At 39.4% G+C, this 27,347-nt stretch overlaps 1 protein-coding gene across 11 annotated transcripts in view; it reads right to left on the reverse strand.

Moving 5' to 3' along the window:
* Nucleotides 1-27,347, reverse strand: part of ARHGEF9 (Cdc42 guanine nucleotide exchange factor 9) — a 382,466-nt gene that overhangs the window by 29,793 nt on the left and 325,326 nt on the right. For all 11 annotated transcript variants that reach the window (XM_066250140.1, XM_066250146.1, XM_066250148.1 and 8 more), the window contains 2 exons: nucleotides 19,312-19,441; nucleotides 15,091-15,222 (listed from right to left, as the gene is read on the reverse strand). In XM_066250140.1, the coding sequence (XP_066106237.1) occupies nucleotides 15,091-15,222; nucleotides 19,312-19,441 (262 nt within the window). The remainder of the gene's footprint in view (nucleotides 1-15,090; nucleotides 15,223-19,311; nucleotides 19,442-27,347) is intronic.

Genomic DNA, 27,347 nt, shown 5'->3' on the forward strand with positions numbered 1-27,347 from the left:
ATGGCTTTAAAAAATTTATAAAGTCCCTGGCCAGGTAGCGCCATTGGCTAGAACATTGTCTGGTCATGCCAAGGTTGCAGGTTCCATCCTCGGTCAGGGCACATACAAGAGTCCATCAATGATGGCATAAATGAGTAGAACAACAAATTGTCTCTTTCTCTCTCCCTTCCTCTCTCTCTAAAGATAATAAAAATAATTTTTAAATGTTTATTTAAAACTTGATGTTTCGCTATTTCTCTCCTCTTTTAACATTTGTCACAAATTACATCTTTATGCATTGTGTGCCTATCAACATTATCAACATAGACTTATAATTATTTATGCAGTTTTTTATAAATAAATTTTTATTAATTTTAATGGGGTGACATCAATAAATCAGGTTACATATGTTAAAAAAAAAACATGTCCAGGTTATCTTGTCATTCAATTATGTTGCATACCCATCACCCAAAATCAGATTGTCCTCTGTCACCTTCTATCTAGTTTTCTTTGTGCCCCTCCCATTTCCCCTCTCCCTCCTTCCCTCCCCACCCCCCGGTAACCACCACACTCTTGTCCATGTCTCTTAGTCTTGTTTCTATGTCCCACTAATGTATGGAATTATGCAGTTCTTGGTTTTTTCTGATTTACTTATTTCACTTCATATAATGTTATCAAGATCCATCCATTTTGTTGTAAATGATCTGATGTCATCATTTCTTATGGCTGAGTAGTATTCCATAGTGTATATGTGCCACATCTTCTTTATCCAATCTTCTATTGAAGGGCTTTTTGGTTGTTTCCATGTCTTGGCCACTGTGAACAATGCTGCAATGAACACGGGGCTACATGTGTCTTTACGTATCAATGTTTCTGAGTTTTGGGGGTATATAACTAGTAGAGGGATTGCTGGGTCATAAGGTAGTTCTATTTTCAGATTTTTTGAGGAACCACCATACTATCTTCCATAAGAGTTGTACTACTTTACATTCCCACCAACAGTGAATGAGGGTTCCTTTTTCTCCGCAGCCTCTCCAATATTTGCTATTACCTGTCTTGTTAATAATAGCTAATCTAACAGGTGTGAGGTGGTATCTCATTGCAGTTTTGACTTACATTTCTCTAATAACTAATGAAGATGAGCATCTCTTCAAATATCTGTTGGCCATTTGTATTTCTTCCTGGGAGAAGTGTCTGTTCTTGTCCTCTTCCCATTTTTTTTTATTGGATTGCTTGTTTGTTGTTGAGTTTTATGAGTTCTCTGTATATTTTGGATATTAGGCCCTTATCTGAGCTGTTGTTTGAAAATATCGTTTCCCATTTAGTTGGCTGTCTGTTTATTTTGTTGTCAGTTTCACTTGCTGAGCAAAAACTTCTTAGTCTGATGCAGTCCCATTCATTTGTCTTTGCCTTCACTTCCCTTGTCTTTGGAGTCAAATTCATAAAATGATCTTTAAAACAAGGTCCATGAGTTCAGTACATATGTCCTCTTCTATGTACTTTATTGTTTCAGGGCTTATATTTAGGTCTTTGACCCATTTTGAATTAATTTTAGTACAAGGGGACAAGCTATAGTCGACTTTCATTCTTTTGCATGAGGCTTTCCAGTTTTCCCAGCACCATTTGTTGAAGAGGCTTTCTTTTCTCCATTGTGTGTTCTTGGCCCCTTTATTGAAAATTATTTGACCATATATATGTGGTTTTATTTCTGGGCTTTCTATTCTGTTCCATTGGTCTGAGTGTCTATTTTTTTGCCAATACCATGCTGTTTTGATTGTTGTGGCCCTATAATATAGTTGAAGTCAGGTATTGTAATGCCCCCAGCTTCATTCTTTTTCTTTAGGATTGCTTTGGCTATTCAGGTTTTTTTATAGTTCCATATAAATCTGGATTTTTCGTTCCATTTCTTTAAAAAGTGTCATTAGAATTTTGAAGGGAATTGCATTAAATTTATAAATTGCTTTGGGTAATATGGCCATTTTGATTATATTTTTTCTTCCTATCCAAGAACAAGGAATATTTTTCCATCTCATTGTATCTTTTTCGATTTACCTTAACAATGCTTTGTAGTTTTCGTTATATACTTCCTTTATGTTCTTTGTTATGTTTATTCCTAGGTATTTGATTTTTTTTTTGTTGCAATTGTGAAGGTGATTATTTTTTTGAGTTCGTTTTCTAATATTTCATTGTTGGCATATAGAAAGGCTATGGACTTTTGTATATTACTTTTGTATCCTGTGACCTTACTGTATTGGTTTATTGTTTCTAGTACTCTTTTTGTGGAGTCTTTGTGGTTTTCGATGTATAGGATCATATCATCTGCAAAAAGTGATACCTTTACTTATTCTTTTCTGATATGGATGCCTTTTATTTCTTTCTCTTGTCTGATTGCGCCGGCCAGAACTTCTAGCATCATGCAAAAAAGAGTGGAGAGAGTGGACAACCCTGTCTTGTTCATGATTTAAGGGGTAAAGTCCTCAGTTTTATGCCATTTAATATGATGTTGGCTGATGGCTTATCATATATGGCCTTTATCATGTTGAGATACTTTCCTTCTATACCCATTTTGTTGAGTATCTTAAACATAAAGTTGTGTTGTATTTTATCGATTGCCTTTTCTGCATCTATTGATAAGATCATGTGATTTTTGTTCTTTGTTTTGTTGATATGGTATATTACGTTAGCCGTTTTATGTATGTTGAACCATCCTTGAGATTCTGGAATGAATCCCACTTGATCATGATGTATTATTTTTTTAATATGTTGTTGTATTCGATTTGCCAGTAATTTGTTTAGTATTTTAGCATCTGTATTCATTGGAGATATTGGTCTGTAGTTTTCTTTCTTTGTGTCGTTCTTGCCAAGTTTCAGTATGAGAGTTATGTTGGCCGCATAAAATGTGTTTGGAAGTATTGCTTCTTCTTCAATTTTTTGGAAGACTTTGAGTAGAATAGGAACCAAGTCTTCTTTGAATGTTTGATAGAATTCACTAGTATAACTGTCTGGGCCTGGACTTTTATTTTGGGGAGGTTTTTAATAGTTTTTTTCAATTTCCTCCCTGCTCATTGGTCTGTTTAGGCTTTCTGCTTCTTCATGACTCAGTCTAGGAAGGTTGTATTGTTCTAGGTATTTATCCATTTCTTCTGGATTGTTGAATTTGGTGGCATATAGTTTTTTGTAGTATTCTACAATAATTCTTTGTATATCTATGATTTCTGTGGTGATTTCTCCACTTTCATTTTGGATTTTGTTTATATGAGTCTTTTCTCTTTTTTCCTTGGTGAGTCTTGCCAAGGGTTTGTCGATTTCATTGATCTTTTCATAGAAACAGCTCTGTGTTTTATTAATTTTTTCTATAGATTTTCTGTTCTCTATTTCATTTATTTCTGCTCTGATTTTTATTATTTCCTTTCTTTGGCTGGTTTTGGGTTGTCTTAGTTCTTCTTTTTCTAGTTCCTTAAGGTGTAAAGTTAAGTGGTTTACTTGGGCTCTCTCTTGTTTGTTCATATAGGCCTGAAGTGATATGAACTTCCCTCTTATTACTGCTTTTGCTATATCCCAAAGATTCTGATATGTCGTATTGTCATTTTCATTTGTCTGTATATATCTTTTGATCTCTGCGCTTATTTCTTCTTTGACCCCTTCATTTTTTAAAAGTACGTTGTTTAGTTTCCATATTTTTGTGGGTTTTTCCCCTCTTTTTTTGCAGTTGAATTCTAGTTTCAAGGCTTTATGATCAGAAAATATGCTTGGTACAACTTCGATTTTACTGAATTTGCTGATATTACTTTTGTGGCCCAACATATGGTCAGTTCTTAAGAATGTTCCATGTACACTAGAGAAAAATGTATACTCTGTCACTTTGGGATGAAATGTCCTGTAGACGTCTATCATATCTAGGTGCTCTAGTGTTTCGTTTAAGGCCAATATATCTTTTTTGATTTTCTGTTTGGAATAATGATCTAGAGACATCAGCGCTGTATTGAGGTCTCCAAGTTTGATTGTATTTTTATCAGTTTTTGTTTTTAGGTCAATAAGTAGCTGTCTTATATATTTTGGTGCTCCTTGGTTTGGTGCATATATATTAAGAATTGTTATGTCTTCTTGATTCAGTGTCTCCTTAATTGTTATGAAATGACCATTTTGCCTCTGATTACTTTTTCTGTCTTGAAGTCAGCATTATTTGATATGAGTATTGCTACACCTGCTTTTTTTTTTGGATGTTATTTGCTTGGAGTATTGTTTTCCAGCCTTTCACTTTGAATTTGTTTTTATCCTTGTTGCTTAGATGAGTTTCTTGTAGGCAGCATACAGTTGGATTTTCTTTTTTAATCCATTCTGTTACTCTGTGTCTTTTTATTGGTGAGTTTAATCCATTTACATTTAGTGTAATTATTGACAATTGTGGGTTCCCTATTGGCGTTTTATAAAATTCTTTCTGTTAGTTTTGTATCTTGTTTGATTCTTCTCTTTTATTTTTCTTTTTTTTTTTGTATTTTTCTGAAGCTGGAAACGGGGAGAGACAGTCAGACAGACTCCCGCATGCGTCCGAGCGGGATCCACCCGGCACGCCCACCAGGGGCAATGCTCTGCCCACCAGGGGGCGATGCTCTGTCCCTCTGGGGCGTCGCTCTGCCGCAACCAGAGCCACTCTAGCGCCTGGGGCAGCGGCCAAGGAGCCATCCCCAGTGCCCGGGCCATCTTTTGCTCCAATGGAGCCTTGGCTGCGGGAGGGGAAGAGAGAGACAGAGAGGAAGGAGAAGGGGTGGAGAAGCAAATGGGCGCTTCTCCTATGTGCCCTGGCTGGGAATCAAAGCCAGGTCCCCCGCACTCTAGGCCGACGCTCTACCGCTGAGCCAACCGGCCAGGGCCCTCTTTTATTTTTCTATCATTTGTTTTTGTTTGTTTGTATTCCATACTTATTTCCTCCATTGTTACCTTTTTTAAGTCATGTGTTTCTGTGGTGGTTTTTTCAAGGGTGGTGACCATTAAGTAATGAAAAGTGTACCTACCATATTCATTGTAGTACCCTATCTTATGGGAGTTTCTGCACTCCATCGTCCTTTGTTACTGTTAATCTTCATCCTCTCCCCCCCCTTTTTTTTGTTTTTGTTGTCATAGCTTAAATTTGATTTTAAGGTGTTCTTGGTGAAACTTTTACTTATGGTTTTGTTTTGTTTTGTTCTTTGTATCTGGTTGGAAAACCCCCTTTAGTATATCCTGGAGTGGGAGTTTTCTGATGATAAATTCCCTCATCTTTTCTGTATTTGTGAAAGTTCTTATTTCTCCTTCATATTTGAAGGATAGCTTTGATGGGTATAGTATTGTTGGCTGAAAGTTCCTCTCTTTTAGGACTTTAAATATTGGGGTCCACTCTGTTCTAGCTTATAGAGTTTCTGCTGAGATATCTGATGATAATCAAATAGGCCTTCCTCTATATGTTGTATTCTTCTTTTCCCTGGCTGCTTTGAGAATTTTTTCTTTGTCATTGGTTTGTGCCAATTTCATTATGATGTGCCTTGGAGTAGGTTTGTTGGGGTTAAGAAAACTTGGTGTTCTTTTTGCTTCTTGAATTTGAGGCTTTAGTTCTTTCCACAGGCTTGGGAAGTTCTCGTCTATTATTTGTTTGAATATATTCTCCATTTCATTTTCTCTCTCTTCTCCCTCTGATATACCTGTTATTCTTATGTTATTCTTTTTAAGGAGTCAGACAATTCCTGTAGGGCTTTCTCATTTTTAAAAAGTTTTGAGTCTCTCTCTTCTTCTCTCTGTTGTGCCTCAAGTTTTCTGTCTTGTATGTCATTAATCCTACCTTCTATCTGGCCTGTTCTATTAGCTAAGCTTGTTACCTTGTTTTTCAGTTCATTAATTGAGTTTTTCATCTGTTTGATTTGTTTTTATAGTTTCAATTTCCTTGGTAATATATTCTTTTTGTTCATTGAGTTGTTTTCTGAGCTCCCTAAATTGCCTTTCTGTGTTTTCTTGTATATCTCCAAGTATTTTTAGGATTTCTATTTTAAATTCTCTGTCATTTAGCTCCAAGGTTTCCAATATATTAAATTTTTTCTCCATAGATTTTTCCACCTCTATCCGTGCTACTTCTCTATCTTTTGTATCCATGATATTCGATTTCCTTTTTCTTAATGGCATCTGAGGGTGGTTTTGAAGATAGTACTAATGATAATTAATAAAGAATAAAAGGCTAAAAAAAGAAAAAATATTTGGAAATAATAATAATTTATTATTTCCTCTTTTTTTTTTTTCTTCTCTTCCCCTCCTCTCCCCTCCTCCTTAGGAAAATATCATGATGAACTGTGAATTATATTATACTAAATGGAACAAAAACTGTATATAATGGAGGGCCTGAGTTGGGGGGAAGTGTTCAAGGGGCAAAAAGGAGGAAGAGACCCACAAAATGCACAAAAGGAAAACATTTGGGTCAAGTATAAAATTATTTGCTTGCAAGTGATGGTCAACTGAGATATAATAAGCGGGATAAGAGGGAAACAGGAAAAGGGGAAAAAATTACTATTGTATTAAGTGGAGCAAAAACTAGACAGCATGGATATTCAGGGTTGGAAAGAATGCTAATGAGTTAAAAAGCGAAGTAAAAAGCACCCAAAATGCCACACAAAAAATTTGAGTCCCAAATAAAATAATTTGTTTGTGATTGCGGATTGAATGAGAGGAAAAGTAAAAGGAGAAAAGAAGAAACTAATAGAGAGGGAGAAAAAAGAAAAAGGGGAAAAGGAAAAGGAGAAAAAAGAAAAAAACAAAAAGAGAGAGAGAGAGTTAAGGGTTTTGGAGTGTAACCCTCATGGAGAGGAAGAAGCAAAGAAAGAAAATGGGAAATGTAACACTTATGGGTAGTGTAGTTCAAGAAGAGGAAAGAATAAGATAGGCAGAGAATAAAAGGACCAAGGTGGAGGAAAAGGAAATAATAATAATAATAATAATAATAATAATAAAGGCAAGAAGATGAAAGAAACAAAAAAAATAGTGGAACAAGTTATATAGTCTATGGACTTTTCTTGATTTTGAGAAGTTAACTTCTTCCTTTTTCTTCCTTCTCCCTCTTCCTGGTCAGTGACTCTGTACCCCAGGATCTGCCCCTGTGGCACACTTAGGTAGAGATTTGCAGTTGATAAAACTCTACGGCGATGTCATATATTAGACTTCAGTCTCATTGGTAGTCAAGGCTTGTTAGCGTTTGCCGGCTCTGACAATGAGAGAGTCCATTTTCCCAGAGCCTCTCTCCTAGTCTCTCCTTCCTGAACTAGTAGCCTGATGATCCAGCTATGAGGTTGCCGCTGCCTCTGCCTGGGAAGTAAGAGGCTCAAAGGGCTGGCAAATCCCCACTCTTTCCCCACTCAATGCAGGGCTCTGGGTAAGGCTCTGTCAGTCAGAGCCGCCAGCATAATCAGGCGGGGCTGGGAGCCAATTGCTCTCAAGGAAACTTTCTATGAGCCTCCAAGCCTGTTCAGCATGCCTAGCACTCTGTGGGACCACTCTCCCCAGTATTTTTGCACTTTGTAACCTGTTTTGGCTGTGAAGAAGGTGCCCTAGTCACTGCCTGCAGTATAGGAGGTCTTAACAGCTGCCAAGTCCCTCTTTTTAGCATATATACCTGAGTATGAAAGCTCTGCCAATCAGAAGTTGCCCCCACCCCTTTAGCAAGATGCACTAAAAAATATCACGCCTCATCTTAGATTGCTGAACTGAGAGAGATCTTGTCCATTAGAGCCGTGTAGGTCAGTTGGAAGGTGAACAGACTGTGGGTTAAGCTAATTTCAGCAATTGGATCCACTGATCTACTCCAGGAAGGACTGCAAGCTGCCCATGCACCCCTCCTCCGATGCTTGATTGTTAACTTGAATGGCTAGGTGAGGCTCCCCACCCACCCAGAGAAGCTTGGGCATAGGGAAATTCACTTTGGCACACTCCGCTCGCACTGCTGGCAGCTGCTGCTCACCCGTCCTTGCCGGGACCGGTGCGGGCATTAGCTGGGATGGGCTGAGTCGCCACAGGCTCACTCTTTCCTTGGCTTGAACGTCCGTGCTGCAGCCTAGCTTCTTTCACACCCTTAGCCCCCCCAACTCTATCTCAGTTCCAAGTGAAAACAGCCCTTGCTCGGGTCAGTGAGGAAGGCGGAGTATTTCTTTCTGTCTTGTTTCCTTCAGGGTTGCTTATATATTTAGTCAATTTTTCGCTTGATCATACCTTCATTTTCAGTGTGTAGGACTCCCAGACGCTCCAAGGATAAATTTTTCTGTCTCTGATTGATGAACTTGTTGAAATTTTGGGGAGATTTGTCAGTCGTGCTCCTCATGGCGCCATTTCTCTGACGTCCCTTAATTACTTTCAATAATATATTAAGTTTTGGTGAACCTATCACCCAATCCAAAACCTACAATGCTAAGGCAAACTCCATCTCAAATCCCATGTTCATCATTCCCTTGATTTCATCTCTATACAGTTAATTTCATCTGTACCTATTCCACTTATAAAAGGTTTAAAAACATATAAAAATTGCCACACAATGTTTAAGGATACACACATGTGTACAAAAACTATAAAAATACAGAGAAATTCAGACAGTACAAAGAGGAGAATGGAGAGAGGTGAGGAAGGATAGCACTGTCCTAAGCTTCCCCTGAGAGCACACCTAATGCTGGGACATGTTGTGTGGCTGGGTCTGTCCAAAAATGACCCCAGTGAGCCCTGTCCTGACAGATTTCCTCTGTTAGCAGAGATCCTTTCAGGCCAATTCCCCATCCTGTCTGCTTATTCTTGGAGCTTCAGACAATCTGACAGAGTTAGTAATGCTCATTAACTTCTATTAATATTATATGGTTTAACTAAACTATTCATATTCTACTGAATTGCCTGATGTGACTCACTTCTCAGCTGCAGGCTACCTGCATAGGATTTCCCTTTGGCCACATTCCCAATCCTAACTTTTTATATTACATGGTAAACTGGGCTTTTCACTGGGCTAGGGAAGGCTGTTCTTAAGGATTCGTAACATAGTTCTATCAATCTTGGAAGTCTCAGGCTGCAACATACAGATGTTTAATGGCTTTGCAAAAATTACTATCACATTGTTCTGTTTCCTCCCATAATGATCATTTAGATAAATAGGCTATGAGTACAGATGGGTTCTGATCTGCTGGGTGCCCCTGGCATCAAATTCACAGGAGAGGAAGAGGTCAGCTCTATAGAGTGGGCCAACATTGCTCCAAGCCTCTTTCAAGGTCTGGGTTCTTTATAACATGCTAAGGTAGACAGGCTCAGTCTGGCTAAAGGGACAGTGTGGCTCCCATGCACTGACTTCCACATCCTCAGGAACACTTTGTGAGAAATATGCATTAAAAGTGGGCTCTGTCTGGCTAATCTAACCACAAAAGCAGAACAAACTGAGAATGAATCAATATAATATAGTTTGATATTATAAAGGCTTGAAACCTGTATTATAATACATAATACAAATACACATATACCTGGAATCCATATCTAGACTACACAGGTGGGTGTCCACTATGCTAGAATATAGACAATCTCACTTCCCTGTAGTCCTAACTTCAGCCTGCAGCTTCCTTTTCTTCTGAGTTTGTGTATCATTAGCACTTTCAGACTTCAAATCCTTTACTAGTTTTCAAAAATAGAAAGTATGTACATGTCTATTACCATCAACTAAATCTTCTATTGTTTTTGTTTTCTTTTCTTTTGTTTTGTATTTAAGGATAGCAATCAACTAGAGAGAACAGGGCTAGAAAGATGTGTTATTAAAACTCTTCTTTTGCCTGCTCTTTCTGATTCCTGGGAAGGTTGAATATAAGTTTTCAGACACCAGATTAGCCATAAAGCCAAGTGTAATGATGTAAGAATGATTAAGAGTGATCCACTGTTCAGCCCTGGCCGGGTAGCTCAGTTGGTTAGAGTGTCATCCTGAAGCACAGAGGTTGCAGGTTCAATCCCCCGTCAGGGCACATACAGGAACAGATCGGTTTTCCTGTCTCTTTCTCTCCCTTCCTTTCTCACTAAAATCAATAAATTTAAAAAAAGAATAATTCACTGTTCAGAAAATCCAGTGATAAGGGGTAGTTAAGGTCATAAAGCAGCGTGGAACAGTGGAAAAAGCGAGAAAGTTCAAAGACCTGAGTTTGAGTCCCAGCTGTTTAACCTACTAACTGTGTGGTCCTGGGTAAGCCACTTAAATTCTCTGAGCCTTAATTTCCTCATCTATGAAAATAGGAGACTTAGCCTTACTCTCCTATATTGTAAAATGGTTGTAAAACTCAAATCTAAACACACAGTTACTAGGGCACAAGACCAGCGTTGTCTCATAAATATGGTGCTAAACTTTCTTGCTCTCAGACCAATATTTTGTAGAGCTTTAAAACTCCTTTTAATAAACCTAAAAATCTCAATGCTTCCTTTAGTTCATTTAAACTTTCAAAGTAAGTTAAATATTGTGACTGAAAATAAATCAAAGCAAAGTTATCTCTGAATATTTAAAATGTACATAGCTACCCCGACATTCCTAAAAAATTACCCACACCCTTTTAGGGCGGGAATAAGGGGTGGTGGTAGTGGGTGGCAAATATCATTTCATAGGTTTATACTTGGTTTCACACTAATACCTCCTCCCTGCCCCAGTGTTGCTTCCTATTTCAATACTTCCAGCCTTCAAAGTCAAATTCACAATTGTTCCTCTCTAAAGAAGCCTTCTGTGACTAATGCACCCACTAGCTCCTCACTGTGGTTTCCCTTTTCTGAATATTAGCACAGACTATACACACTTATACAACTGACCCTCAGCTATTACACGTCTGAGCTACATTTGTTCTGTTTCAGAGCTTTTAGTCTTATCTACCCATTTAAGCTGTGCCAAGCATAGCACCTTCCTTGGTCTTCTTCACTCAGGTGTTGTCCAGGGAAGGTCAGCTAACAGAACCTCAGAGGTTTCTCTGCTCAGCTTCTGCTCATAGTAAGAAGACAAACCTCTCTAAGCCCTGGTTGCCTATGGTTCTGTTGGGTCCAGGCTGTCTATATGACACTTGTTAATGATGGGCTGAGTGTTTTCATTTGGATATCATGGATAGGTGCTCACCACAGTTGCTACCTGGGTTGCCACAAGTTCCCTGCCTAAATAGGGTTGTTTCTAATTGTATCCTAGTATTTCTCTTTTTCCTTTTCATTAATCTGAGATGAAAAATATCAAGGAAGCTCAGCTCCTACATTGCCAGGAGGTCCCCAGAGGTATGCAGAAAAGCACCGTGGCCCTAGCCATGGTGCTATCAAGGAACCTACCCCCATCCCTGACATCATACAATTGAAACTATTGAAACTGCTGTTTCAATTATTTGAATTTGGACTCACTGGGTTTTCATGGGGTTTAGGAAGATACTGTAGGACATTTTGTACAAATGACAGATGCTGCAATGTGGGGAATGCAACTGTTCAGGATTGCAGTCTCTCACTCATTTGTCAATAAGGTCCTCTGTACCTGTTTAGAGGGGGCCCTGGTTATTACCCCGTAGCCTGGGTCATTCTGGCTTTATCTCCAGATTCAGAGAAGACACATAGGACTGGGACTGGATTTATTTTCTCATTATTTTATTCCAACATGTAGAGTGCATACTTATTAATAAAAAAATAATAACATTAACAATTCAACAGTGAACTTATAGATTTTATACCAAACATTATTCTAAATGCTTTGAATTTTACTCCAGCATTATTGAGGTATATATTTGAGCTGCAAAATGTGATGTTTCAATATACATATCATTGTAAAATAGTTTCCATATTCAAATTAATTAAAATATTCATCACTGTTTTTGTGATGAAAAACTTATGATCTACTATCTTACCAAATTTTGAAAATACAGCACAGTATCACTAAGTATAATCACCATGCTGGTACTTTGGCTCTCCAGAACTTATTCATCCTGCATAACTGAAAGTTCATACCCTTTGACCAAGATCTTCCTATTTCCTCCACCCTCAACAGCCCCTGTTATCAACCATTCTACTCTCTATCTTTATGAGTTCAACTATTCTAAATTCCACATACTGTATAAGTAAAATCATATGATATTTGTCTGTCATATTTTATTTAGCATAATGTTCGCCAGGTTCTTCTATATTGTTTCAAATGGCAAAGTTCCTTCTATGTTAAGACTAAATAACATCCCATTGTGTGTTTATCACATTTTCTTTATGCATTCTTTAAAAGCTAAAAGCTCTGTGTTTACTAACTTAAATAATCCTTACAACAATTCTACAAAGAAGGTCTTGTTATAATTCCATTTTATGAGGAACTGGAGACTTAAAGCAGTTAAAAAACTTGTCCATAGATAAAAAGTACTTAATGGCAGAGCTGACCTTTGAGTTCAGGCTATCCGGCTCTAGAATCTATGCTTGTTTAATCTTCTGTGTACTGCCTCCTAATAAAAATTTTCTGAATAAATTATTAGTAACATGAAATATACAGTAATAGTATCAATGGTTAGTATTTACTGAGTACTTACCAAGTATTAGGCACAGCAACTATATTGTCTCATTTAACCTTCCTGACTTCCCTTCCATGAAGACACAATTATGATTCTAATTTTGCAAATAAAGGGATAATAATAGGCACAGAGGATTTGTTCAAGGTTATGCAGTGCATGGGAGAAAAGAAATGGATGCTATCCTGTCTGGCCCTAGAATGCATGCTCTTAAAGACTATACTTCAGTGCTTCCCACTAACTCATGGTTTTTCTCAAAGTCTCCTGAGTTAAATTCTATCATTGACCTGATTTGATATTGATGAAAAATATATATTTAAATATCAAGAACTGCCCACAATTAAGCAATTTAGTAAGCGATAGTAGAGTCTAGGACCCAGGTGTTCTGGTTTCAAATTCTCATCTTCTGTTAGCTATATACCCATCTCTATTGTTATTTTTGCATTTCTAGAACCAAATGACTTATCCTCTAAGTCTGGCCAATTAGTGCAAGAAGAAATGACCCAAATTCAGAAAGTTCCTTGAACAGAAGTCCTCTCTGTAGCATCATTGCATTCTATTTAGCTCTGATCCTCCCAGAATACAATGAAAGCAACATAAATACCACGTAGTTATGGTACAAGGGACAATAGAGCATGTCCACGTTGGCACAATTGAGGACAGAAGACACAAGATAAAGGCTATTTGGGGCAATTGCAGGGTTATAGGAACACAAGTGGATGAATGACTGGGGAAAGGAAAAAGGGGTTCTCCTCCCTTGTCCAGTAAAAAGTAAATGGGAAAATATGAAAAAAAAGAAAGAAAAAATCCCCCAAAGCAGCAGCAAAATAATTTTTAGTATAGCCATCTCAGAAAATAATTACAATACACTTGCATAATTAAATAGCAGGGCAATGAGATGAGAGGAGTAGAGACAGCCATTGAAGAGGACAAGAAGAAAGAGAACAAACAGTCTTATCTAGATTTTTCAAAAGTAAAGTGACAATAAAAGAGGGAGGATAGCAAAAGTTAAAAGAATGGATCACATAATTAGAAGCCACTGTTATCTTCACACTTACTATAATGGCTATTTAATTAAAAAACATACATAAATACATATATGTGACTGTGTGTACATATACACACTCAATTTATAATTTTTTAAGCTGTTCCAAGTGGCTTAGGCTATCCTTATTTCCAATGTACAAAATGGGAAAGGTTTTGCATAATAATGTACAAAATGGAAAAGTTTTGCATAAATGGGGAAGTTTTTGTAATGAATCGTAACAGTTAACTTTCAAAAATCCTGTGTCCTGAGTTGACAGAAGTCCTAGGAAGAGGCCTGGGTGTTTGGTCAAATTCTAGAATTATAAAAAACTCTATTCCAGGGTTAGCTACAGATCAAGGTGATTACTGTACCTATTAATTAATCAGCTATTGGTTCCAGAGCTGGCATTCAAAACTTATCCTAGATATGGGTACATTGACTTAAAACTCAATTTGTTCTGTCAATCCACTGTCAAAGGCAAATGGGCAAAGATTAAATGCAAGATATGGCACACAAAAAGAACAGGGTGCTTAAAATCAAATGTGTATTTCATGTCTCAGCTGGAAAAAAATGACAATGTTTAACTAGGTGTTTTAAGACTGACCATTCCTCTTGAGACGCATTTACTACTGGATGAAGATGAGAACAAAGACCAGATGATGGACTAAGAGCCAATGGTAGGACAACAAATTTGGAAAGTCACTCTAAGCAGTATTTGGTTTTACCCTCCTTTTTCATCTTCCCTGGTCCCAAATTCTTCCCAAACACTCCCTGGAGACAAAGTGGCCTGAATTTCCTATGTTAAGAGAGGAGGTGAGGGGAACGGTATACCATTAGGAGGTATCAGTCTGAGAACATCTTCCTACCTGCCAAGGATAGGAGACAAAAAAAAAACAAAACAACAAAACACAAAAAACAAAACAGCACTCACAATTTCACCAGAGGTCAAAGAAAAGGTAAGACCTCTCCTCATGTGGATTACAGAGAATAGAAGGTGGAGAAGATCATAGTTCAGAGTTACAGGGAAGTGATATAATTTGTATAGAAAATGGGTAGGGGTGTAGGGGAAATCTCTATATCACAAAGGTACATATCCATCAGGGAAAGGTAGGAGGCCTCTTATTTGTTCTTGGGACAGTGAGGAGCCAAGTGGCCAGAGCTATTAGAGTGGAAATGGGTGGAAGTACTCAGGGAAGCTATTTTTCACCAACTGGGAGAGAAATATTTAAATATTTTTAATGACTAGTGCAAAGCAGTAGGCTATCAGCTTTGGGTGAAAGATAGTGAGAAGGATTACCATGAGAGGCAGGAGAGTAAATGGTAAAAACAGTACCAAAATTGAAAAGTACCAACTTCAGGACTATACTGTCTATAAACCAGCTCTGCCTGTGATATTCATGCCATACCTGTGATCCCAATAAAGAATTGCTGTCCATCTCCTTTCTGTTTTCCATCCATTTTACTTTCAGTTTTAGCCCCTTTTACTGAAAGCTGGGGATGACAAAGAAGGAGGGGATGGTGCCCCCTGAAGTGCCCATATCACTTAGGGAAGAAGGGGGGTGGGATTACCTTCTTGCAGAGGACCATTTGGTGGTCAAACAGGAAGAAGACCCGCTGCTGGTTGCGGCCGTAGGGCTGATAGATCCAGGCCATCTCCCCAGTGTAGATCAGCTCCGAGCTCCTGTCTAGGATGTCCTCACCCTGGGAAGGACATGTCACAGTGAGAGGCAGCTGGGCAGGAGGGATGAACACATCACCTGCCTGAAGGCACCTAGGGCTGGCATAGTCTGGAGCAGGAGTAGAACAGAAAGGATTGGTGGAAAAGGAGGGATAAAGGGAAGGACTCCTGGTAATCCTTGAACAGCTCCATCAGCTAGAAGGACTCATACCCTTGTTCATTCTGAGGCCAAATGAACCCCAGGACCATCTAGAACTGCTATAGTCAGTTGTCCTATAGCCCTAGGGGCACACCAACTGTAATGGGGTTTATTCACTAATTCTCCTTCTTTTTCTTTATGAGTCTCTCTCTCTGCCCCAGTATTTCATCCAAGCTCTAGTCTTATAGACTCCTTCCTCTACCTGAAGAGTGAGCCTGAGCAGGTAGTAGAAGTCTCTGTACTTCCCAGAAGAGAAGAACTGGACAGAGTAAGCAAGAAAGAGATAACAGATGGAAAGAGAATCCACTCACTCCGTTAAAATAGTTACTTCTGCTCCTCTCAGTTCATTAAAATCTACTGATTAAATAGAAAACTTCACAACCACATTCTCCCTTGGTTTATTATCCAGAGAGACAGACACCACTTCTCTTCCTTGCTATGTTGAGTCAGACACACACAAAAAAAGCACCTGACTCCTAACTCATTCCATTCTACAGTTTCTAAGTGTTCTTTCTTTATAATAACTCTGCTAGGTCAGAGGTATGTGGAGTGTGTGTCAGATGCCAAGTAAACTTCACAAATCTTCAGTGGGGGAGACTACTACAAGTGTGCTCAGAATTCATGAAACAGAAGACAAACCACACAAAACCATGGGTACAAAAGGATGTGTGTTCCTGGGCCTATGTGAATATGGGGAAAAAAGAGCAGTGATTCAGAACTCAGGAGAATTAATATACTGATCACAAAAACTAGGGGATATTTTATCGCTTCATATCCATTTTGAAATATCCCCTAATTTTTGTGAGTACTTTACTTAATGAGCACCTATATCAGTCAGGCATGTGCTACATACTTTATTCCTTGTGTTCCTCACAATTGCCCTAGGAGATAGATAGTCTTGCTCTCATTTTATAGTCTGAGGACAGAGATGGCAAGTAAATAGCCAATGTCACCCAGCTATTTAGCTATACATCTACAACCAATCCCATATTCTAAAGCTCCAGAGAATATGCACATGCTTGCCATTATATTATACTGTTTCTAGATCAAAAATTACTGGAGAGTCAGTCCCTTCCTCTCTCTAGGTCTCAGTTTTTCCAGCTGTTAAAGGAGGTATATGAGGATGATGTCTAAGTTCCTAGCCCCGATACTCTGATGCTAACTAAGATCTGAGCCTTACATCCAAAAGTTAGAAGTCAAGATTAGAAACGGGAGCTGCTGCATCATCCCAGAAACAATCAGTAGCAAATAGACTAGGCAGGGTATTGAACCAAAGAGAGGGGGACCTGGAAATAATGTATTGAACATACCATCTTTTTCACTCCAGTCTAAAGGCTGGAAATAAAAAGAGGAGCACAGTGGAAATATTTGTTAATACAACCTCAGAAAGAAAGCTCGGAGATACTACTGTGACTCCAGATTTTGCCCCAGAGATACCCTGGAATTTAGACAGACACTAATCTTTGAGGAGCCCACATACTAGCACAGAATCTCTGGAGGCCCAGGACTGGGAGAAAAAGTCCTCAGAATGAGGGAGTGTACAGGCCTTTCCTGTTGTAGTAATAATGGAAAGATAATATTAGTAACAATCTACCGTGTCCCATCCTGAGGTATGCCAGGAAGATGTGCTACCATCCATTTTGAATATTATAAAGTAAAAGGAAACTATAAATGGGGGGTCAATGACATACAAAGATGGACAGGATTACTTTTATACTCACCTCTTGCTAAACTGAGAATGATCAGACCAGGACTAGGACTACTCAATGTCATCTTGTCCACCCCTCATACCAGCCAGGAGTAACACAATTCTATTCTAAGCACTTCTTATCACATGTAACTCTACCAAGTAAAACAAAAACAGAAAAAATAATACATACCCTATGCTCACCAAGCTGGCTAACAGTTGATGTTGGGAAATTTACATATCCTCTCTGTACCTGAGTTTCCCCATCTTTAAAATGAGGATAATAGCAGTACTAACCTCATTTGGCTGATGTGATTATATAATCTAACATATATAAAGTTCTTAGGAAAGTACACATCACACTATAAATTCTCCATAAGTAAAAGCTATCCTATGCTACATACATATTCCTATTCATACTCACAACAACACAATAAGAAATGTACTGTTATTACTCCCAAAACCAAGGTTGAAAAATTAGAAGTAAATGTCCCAAAGTCGTTGACTCCAGGCCAGACTCCCTCTAAATTCCATGTTATAACTAGCAAACCACAACAGTATTTTGACCCCTTAATGGGGCAACTAGCTGCCTTAGAAGATTTCTGAGTTTGGAATCTCAGAAGGCTTGGGTTCTATACCAACCATTGCTACCAATTTACTCTGTGCTCATGGGAAGTAGGAAAATAGGTTAACTGCTCTCAATCTGTTTCTCAATTTGGACAATGGAAATAATACAATGGTTCCTGTTTGGCTCACCTTATACAGCTTCTTGAAAGCATCAAATCAGTCCATGTGAATGAAAAAGCTCTCTCAAAATTCAAAGCTCTTATCCTTTGCCTCTTCTGCCATACTTGCACTATGTTTCTTTGCCTTGTCCCCCAAAGTGCAATCCTTTTCCACTGATCTCTTTCTGTTCTCTTCCATTCCTCCAGAATTATGCTCACTCTGTTCCCTATGCCTGCAACATATTTGCCCCCACTGAATATGCAAGACCACATTTCACTCGTCTCAATATACCAATGCCCAGCATCTCATTCTGATTATAGGCCAATTGTCTCATGTAGGGTTGTGGCCTCAGGAAATGCCATCCTTTTCATACAGTTTATTTTCAATGTTGCCTACCAACAAGAGGGCAGAGAAATAACAAATCCATCCACATTTTATCTCCTGGTGTGAGGACTATGCCTCATCATGCCACCTTAGCTTTTAAAGAGGTGCTCTTGCTGCCTCCATCACGTTGGGGTTTTGAGTTTCCTCCAAATTCTTTGTATTAAATCATCTGATGATAAATTGGAACAGGCCCCAGGGATTGCACAACCAGACTGTGACAGGAAGGGTTCCAGGAGGAGGAAATCACAACTACTATACACAATCAAATTCCCAAATGCAAGCTCCAAAACTGGGCTCCCAGTTTAAAAAATAAAAAGGATTAAAAAGAAGCTATCAGGGATATGTTCCTTGTCCCTTCCTTTCAAGTGGATCTAATGAGTGTAAAGTGTGGCAAAATGACAGCTCAACCAAATATCAGCATCAGAGAAATTAGAAATAGATATTCCCCAGAAACTGCAGTTCCTGGGAACAGGTTCTTCCCCTTGCCATTTCTCTAAGCTGTTCTAAGGTATTGATTATTTCTTAGAGGTTAGGTCTAATGTCCAATGGAGTAGGGCTGTCAGAGATTATTTTTATAAGCAGATGATTAAAGAACAAAACAAAACAGAATTTGGTCTGTCAATTCAGCATGGCTGATGGCTGTGGCCTGAAGTGTGCAGGCATGGGTAGACCTGGTAGATGTATCAGGGTGAAATCATCCTACCAGGAGGAAAAGAAGTATGTTGGCTGGCCTATACCAGAAAACCAACCTTGTATTCTGTGTTTGGGAGTTCATTAGCATGAAGCAGTTCTCAACTAAGTGTTTATCTGGTGATGAAGAAATTCAAGGACTTGAAGAGATTTGAAAGGCTACTGAGTCAATCCAATTGTATCCTGGGAATATAAAAAGAAATGAACCTTTCTTTCCTTAATGAAGCACTGCCACAAAGATTTCTCCAACCTTTTTAGACAACTATCAAGTAGACATTACCTCTCATTAGCAGGAAGTTTTGCCTTGGGTCTAATCTAAATCCTTACTGCTCTTAAAATCTAATTCTTCTTCACCTATCCATGACTATGTGAATTTCTGGCTATGTTATTCAGACTCCCCAAGATCCCCATTGGTAAGGATCCTACCTCCCAATCTAGGACAGAGGCCTGCCACTGGGCAATCTTGTCGATATTCTCCAAACGCCGCTTGCGTTCATTGATCTGCTGAGTCACATTTCTCATGACAGCTAAAGCAGCTGCCACATACCTGTAGTCACTGTGAAGACACAAAAGTACAAGTTGAATGATTCAATGTGTCAGAGAATCAATGCACTAGATGGCAACCCTGACATCTACTCTCTTCTTTCTACTAAGAATAAGAGAGCCCTGGATTTCAGATAGAAGCCATGCCACATGGAATAAAAGACTATATTACTTACCCTTTTTTATAGTAAGGGGTAACCATACAACTAAATTATGTCCAGTGATATGTAAATAAAAGTGTTGAGAAGAACTTTTGAGAAACCTCTTTTAAGAAAAACAGCATATCCTTTTTTAGTTCTTACTCAATCATGACGCTTAGAATGGAGATATGATAGCTGAAGCTTTAACAATACGGAAAATAGGGATAAGGTCCATATTTCCAGGGACAGGATAACAGAAAGTTGAAAAAGCCAAAGTTTCTGATGACTATGGAGCCACAAAGGCAGCCATAGATTGCTTCTTTTTTTTCATGAAGTAAAAATAGATCCAAATGTTTTCTACATCATTACATTTGTGTCCCATCTGATACAACCAGCCAAGGACCAAGAGGCGGCCTCACACATGGCTTGGTACAGACAACTTACCATCTCTTCTATCACATATATCTAGGGAACTCTGCTCAAAGTCACAGTGAAATAACATATACACTGTTCCTCCTGTAAAATATATGATGGAATGCTGCATAGTGGTCAGAACACAGTCTGAAGCCAGACTCCTCGGGCTCAAACCCTAGTTTCATCACTGACTAGTGGTGTGGCCCTTGGCAAGTCTCATTCACCTTCTCAGTGACTCAGTTTCCCATTAAGTAAGAATTAGGGTAGGATTTGCTAAGAGTTAATTATCCATATAAACTATTTTACTCCCAAACTCCAGTTTCTTTTGTTTTTTGCCCATCTGCCAGACCAACAGATTTCAAATACTACCACATTTTATCATCTCCAGTGACAAGATGATAACTGTATCATCTAACCCAGGGGTCCCCAAACTATGGCCAGCGGGCTGCATGCAGCCTCCTGAGGCCATTTATCTGGCCCTGGCTGCACTTCCGGAAGGGGCACCTCTTTCATTGGTGGTCAGTGAGAGGAGCATAGTTCCCATTGAAATACTGATCAGTTTGTTGATTTAAATTTACTTATTCTTTATTTTAAATATTGTATTTGTTTCCATTTTGGTTTTTTTTACTTTAAAATAAGATATGTGCAGTGTGCATAGGAATTTGCTCATAGTTGTTTTTTTTTATAGTCCAGCCCTCCAACGGTCTGAAGGACAGTGAACTGGCCCCCCGTGTAAAAAGTTTGGGGACCCCTGATCTAACCGGTTTATCTTGTCTCAAGACAATTCTACTAAAAGTAAACTCTCCTATATTATGTCCTTTAAAAGTAAACTAAGCCTTTGTGACTGTTGGCTGCTGTCATTTTTTCTTCGGGATAACACTGCTGATCCATATTGAGCTACTAATGGTCTACTAATGATTCCTTGGTCTGCCTGACCTGTGATGGTACAATGGATAAAGTCTTGACCTGGAATGCTGAGGTCACTGATTTGAAATCCCAGGCTTGCCTGGTCAAGGCACATATAAGAAACAACTACGAGATTACGCTTCCTGCTCCTTCCCCATTTTTCTCTCTCTCCACTCCCTAAAAAGATCAATACACAATATATTTTAAAAAATGATTTCTAAGTCTCCAAAGCAATCCATAGATTCAATGCAATTCCTATCAAGATACTAATGGTGTATTTCACAGAACTAGAACTACTTCAAATATTTATTTGGAACCACAAAAGATGATGAATACCTGAAGTAATCTTAAAAAAATAGAAAAAAGGTTTTAAGAATCATACTACCAGACATCAAACTATACTACAAGGTCATAGGAATCAAAAGAGCATAGTACTGGTATAAAAACATACATAAAGATCAATGGAACAGAATAGAGAGTCCAACAATCAACCTATGCCTCTATGGTCAATTAATATTTGACAAAGGAGGTAAGAACATACAATGGGGTAAAAACAGTCTATTCAATAAATGGTGTTGGGAAAATTGGACAGATGTGTGAAAAAAAAGAAATTAGACCACCTCCTTATACCATACACAAGAATAAATTAAAAATGGATTAAAGACTTGAAAGTATTAGACACAAAACTATAAAATCCTAAAAGAAAACATAAGCAGTAAAATTGCAGATATTTCTCATAGCAACATTTTTTTCTGATATATATTCTTAGCCAAGGGAAACACAAGGAAAGATGAACATATGGGACTACACCACACAAAAAAGCTTTTGCACAACAAAGGAAACCATCAAAAATATCAAAAGACAGCCCACTGAGCCTGAGCAGGTGGTGGCACAGTGGATAGAGCATTGGACTAGGACACTGAGGACCCAGGTTCGAAACCCTGAAATCACCAGCTTGAGTGTGGGCTCATATGGTTTGAGCAAGGCTCACCAGCTTGGGCCCAATGTTGCTGGCTTGAGCAAGGGGTCACTCGGTCTGCTGTAGCCCCCTGGTCAAGGCACATATGAGAAAGTAATCAATGAACAACTAAGGAGACTAAGGAACTGCAATGAAGAATTGATGCTTCTCATCTCTCTCCCTTCCTGTCTGTCCCTATCTGTCCTTCTCTCTGTCTCTGTCACAAAAAAGTGCACTGAATGGGAAGGGATTAATATCTAATGTTTATATAAAAATTATAAAACTTAACATAAAAAAATCCAATAAAGAATGGGCAAAGGACCTGAATAGACACTTTTCTAAAGAGGACATACAGATCGTTAGTAGAAATATGAAAAGATGCTCAATGTCACTAATATTTAAAGAAATGCAAATGAAAACTACAATGAGATATCACCTCATACCTGTCAGAATGGCTATCATCAATAAATCAACAAACAATGATGGCGAGGGTGTGGAGGAAAGGAAACCAACTTGCACAGTTGGTGGGAATGCAGACTGGTGCAGCCACTGTGGAAAACAGTATGGAGTTACCTCAAAAAATTTAAAAAAGAACTGCCTTTTGACACAGTGATCCCACTTCTGGAAATATATCCTAAGTATCCTAGAACACTAATTTGAAGGACTATATGCATGCCTATGTCCATTGTAACATTATTTACAATAGCCAAGTTCTGGAAACAGGCCAATTGCCTATCAGTTGATGACTGAATAAAAAAGCTGTGGTACATTTACACAATGTAATTCTAAGTAGTCATAAAGAAAAAAGAAAGAAATCATATTATTTGTGACGGCATGGATAGACCTGGAGAGAATTATGCTAAGTGAAATAAGCCAGTCATAGAAAGACAAGTACCATATGACTTCACGGATAAGTGGAATCTAATGAACAAAATGAACTAACAAACAAAATAGACAGACTTATACACAGAGAGCTGGTTGACAGCTTTTAGATAGAGGGATAGAGCAAAAAAGACAAAAAACAAACAAACACCTTACAGTCATGAACTACAGTGTAGGGATCGCCAGGAGGGGCTTGGGGTAGGAAAGTATAGAGGTGATAAAATGGTGATGGATGAGGACTTGACTTGGGAGGAGTGAACACACAATACAATGTACAGCGATGTGCTGAAAATTGGGCACCTGAAATCTGTATAATTGTTAGCTAGTGTCACAAAAATAAACTGATTTTTAATCACCCCTCCAACAAAAAAAAGAGTGCTATAATAATGGCTCAGGTAGTGCCAGGGTACATCATTCCCTAGCTTCCTTCAGCATGAACTGCTGCGACCTATTCCCAAGTCACAGGCTACCTCTTTCAGCAGGGCTCAGGAAGCTGTATTTAGATGACAGCTCCTGTGCTGCATGTCAGTGTAGTGTGGATTTAAAGGCAATTAGAAGCTGCTGCCAGCTTAAAGACTTAGTGTGATAGATGTTAAGATAGGTAGGTCTGAAATGCAGGCCATCAGAATGGCCTCTGAGGTAGAAGATTAGGTGGATGGAGAGTGATAAATGGCAAACAGTGCTGCCTTTGCTTACAGAACGGTGCCATGTCCCCTACCCCAACATCCAATCTTCCTTAAACTGACAAGAATGAAACCTGTGTAACAGAGAGATTTTAGAACAGACTGACAGCTGTCAGAGAGAATGGCAGCTGGGAGGCTGGATACAAAGATGAAGGGAGTAAGCACAGAAAAAAAAAGCCTTTTAGACAGACAACGGTGTAGGGATTGCAGGAGGAAAAAGGGGTGGGGGAGGTGGAAGAGAGTAGAGGGGGGATAAATGGTGATGGAAGGAGACTTGACTTGGGGCAGTGAACACACAATGCAGTATACAGATGATGTATTACAGAATTGTACAGCTGAAATCTATATGGCTTTATTCACTAATGTCACCTCAATAAATTCAATAAAATATTTTTAAAAGAAGGAGTTTAGCTGACATGTCTATAATAATACAATCTGGCTCCAGTGAAACTCCTCATTAGGGGGCTGGCCCCAGACCTCATCTGGAGACTTGAAGACTCTGAGCAGGGTTCAGGCTGACCGCAGCCACTCACTTTTCTCACCCACTCCTAAAGCTAGTGGGGTAGGTTAGAGGTGGGGACTCTTCCTCTGTAACCATCGCGAGAAAGGCAAGTTGACTGACAGTATAACACAGTGGCAATGATGAATTCATGACTGAGTCAGGCATGAGGTAATAAGCAGAGTGTTAGGCAGAGGTAATAAGCATTCCTATGTAATTCTTGTCCAATTGAACTTTCTACAATGATGTAAATGTTCTGTATGTGCTGTCCAATAGAGTAGCCATTGGCCAAATATGGCCAGTGATTACTGAGACATGTAGCTGGTGCAACTGGGAAACAAAACCTTTAATTTTATTAATTTTAATTTAATGTGGCTAGTGACTACAATATTGGAAAGTAGAGCTCTATGCTTTACCTCCCAGAAAGTGTCATAATGCATTTTCTTGATGCCCTCAAATGAGATAGAGAAATAGCATGGAAACAGAAATTGGACTAAAAGAACAGGAGTACTTACTGTATTTATGTCAACAGCTTCTACAATGCAGCTACCCTTTTGTTATCATCTTATCCTTCTAAATGGCACGCTCAGATAATATTGCCAGGGATAAACTTAGACAATGATAGCGAAGTTGTTGCACTTCATGTTTTCCCAAAAGTCCCTTAAACTCTCCTCGTTCTTTTTAATTCTTTTTTTCTTTTTGCTGCTCTGAATGGGTGTTTTTTTCTACCTTGCCTTCCAAATAACTGATTCAGTCTTCAGCTTCATCCAACCTACTGTTTATTTCCAGTGTATTCTTGATGATAGATACTGTATTCCTCATTTCTGACTTGTTCTTTTTTTGTGGTTTCTGGATCCTTTTTTATACTTGCTATCTCTTTGCTGATGTTCTCACTTTTTTTTTCTTTGAACATGCATATAACCATTACTTCGAATTCTATATCTGACAAATTGCTTATCTCCCATTTTAGTTAGCTTTTTTTCTGGAGATTTTTCCTGTTCTGTAATTTGGGGCCTATTTTTTCTCCCCATTTTGGCTGCCTCTTTGTGTTTGTTTCTATGTATTAGACAGTTCTGCTATGATTCCCACTGTTCATGGGGTGACCTTATGTAGCAGGTGCTCTGTTGGGTCGAGTGGTGCAGTCTCCTTGACCACCTGAGCTGGGTGTTCCAGGAATGGCCTTTGTGTGAATTATGTATGCCCTCCTGTTGTAATTGAGTCTTGATTGCTCTTGGTCCATCGTGTGTATGGGACTGACTTTCAGGCTGGCTGCCTATGAGGCTTTACTTTGACCAAAGTTTGTGAGCTACAGTGCAGGTGCTGACCACAGGAAGCAGAATTCACTTCATCTGGGTTTGGTGGCAACAAGATCTTCCTTTGGATATGTTCTTTGTGAAGCTAATTGGATCCTGTTCAGATGTTGTCTGAAGTTGTTTTCTGGGCATGATAGCTCTTGGCCTCTTGGGAGCAAGCCTAGTGCAAGCAAAGGTAAGACACTGCCTGTGACTTCCCTCAGCAACCTGTTCAAAGCTAAAGTAAGTGATCCAGTTTGTAGCTGCCTCTGTTGGGTTTAGTTGCACACAAGGAATCCTAGAGGCCATCCCATACCCCTGTCTTTCCCTAGAACCACAAACTCCAGAGTCTCCCCCTGTGCTTAATCAAGTGGCTCTCCTTCTAAAACCACAAAAAGTCCTGGTTCTGAGCTGTTCTCCTTTATATCTGCAGGTGGCAAATTCAGCCACGCTGGAGGACACAGCACAAACAGTTCGGGATGGAGGAAGGTGCTAGTTGCGTGAAAAAATTACAAAAAGTTGCAGCTCTGTACTGTTCTCCTGTATCTCCGCATGTGGCAAATTCAGCCATACCTGTGTGCACAGTGTCCCAACAGGTCAGCTCTGGGGAGGGTATCAAATGCACCAACTGACTCTGTAATCTCCTGTTTCCTTTCAAGTGGCTAATTCAGCCAAGTGTCCCTCCAGGTGTATGTTTGAGGAGAGGGAGCATTATTTGTGCTCTCAAGATGGGGGAGACAGATCCTTTTTCTAAAGCCTTCCTGTCCAGTCTCTCTTCATATCTCTCTAACAAGCCACCTACAAGGGAGAGCATCCCATACGTCACTGCTGGTTGTAATAGGCAGACCCCTCTGCAGGGCCAAGCACAGCAGAGTGGCTGCACCAGCAGTACAGAGTGGCTTTTGCGGTGGAGGGATGGTACACTCCCTGTGGTAGTACTGTAACAATGAGAAAACTTGTCCCTGTGTAGGTGGTGTCTGAGTGACACAGGCCAGCTCAGTGTCCTCTGGTTTTCACTAACAATGGCTTTCCAGGCTCCTCTTTCTACTTATGCCTCCCTGGGCCAGGGATCCCTACTTGGGGGTGAGAGCCTAGCTTCTTTGGGGAGGGAGTCCTGCTGCAGAAAACATCACATCTGGACATGGGGCCTTTCCTCATTTCCACCATTCTTACCAATCTCTATGTGGCTTCTTCTGCAAATTCTTGGTTATAATATCACAGGTCATCAATCCTTCAGTTGGTTATTCAGGTTGGTTTTACTATAATTTAGCTGTAAATCTGGTTTGGGGCTGGGAGCTGGTGAGTGAATTGTTCACCAACTCTGCAGCCATCTTGGAATCACTCTCTCAGCAAAGAGGACCAGGGACCCAGAAGACAAGAAGGCCTTGGGTCAGGGGTCCCAGCAGCAAGGAGAAGGAGCACATAAATGACAGATCTTACCGATTCCCACTAAACCCAATAAGACCCTGGATTTGCTTAGACCTAAGAAACAACTTTTTTCTCTGCTTTGAAAATGGACTCTCATGTCTAATAAGTATTTCCATAATCCCCCAGCTAGAAACCTGAGTCAAGAATGAGAGATCAGAATCCCGATTTGCAAGGTCATTCTCTACCTGCCTCCTTCATAGCTAAAAGAGCACAGAAGGCAGAATCACTACTGGTATTCTTACTCACACAAAGAGAGAGCCCAGGGTTACTGCAATTGGATGCATATTTGAAATCTGCCAGGGATTTCAGAACCACAAAGCACATGACACAAGATTTGCTTTAAAAACATCAACTTAAAAATGAATCCAGGGAGCCTTGGCAGGTTGGCTCTGTGGTAGAACATTGGCCCAACGTTTGGATGTCCCAAGTTTGATTACTAATCAGGGCACACAGGAGAAGCAACCATGTACATCTATCTCCACCTCTCCCTTCTCTTGCTCTCTCTATTTCTTCCCCTCCCACAGAGGCTTAATTGGTTTGACTGCATTGGACCCAGATGCTGAGAATGGTTCCAGGGAGCCTCTACCTCAGATGCTAAAAATAGATTAGTTGCAAGCATGGCTCCAGATGGACAGAGCCTCAGTACCAGACCAGAGTTGCTGGGTAGGTCCTGACTGGGGCACATGCGGGAGTTTGTCTCTCTATGTCCCCTCCTCT

Source organism: Saccopteryx bilineata, chromosome X, assembly GCF_036850765.1.
Source record: "Saccopteryx bilineata isolate mSacBil1 chromosome X, mSacBil1_pri_phased_curated, whole genome shotgun sequence".
In the NCBI taxonomy this organism is placed as follows: domain Eukaryota; kingdom Metazoa; phylum Chordata; class Mammalia; order Chiroptera; family Emballonuridae; genus Saccopteryx; species Saccopteryx bilineata.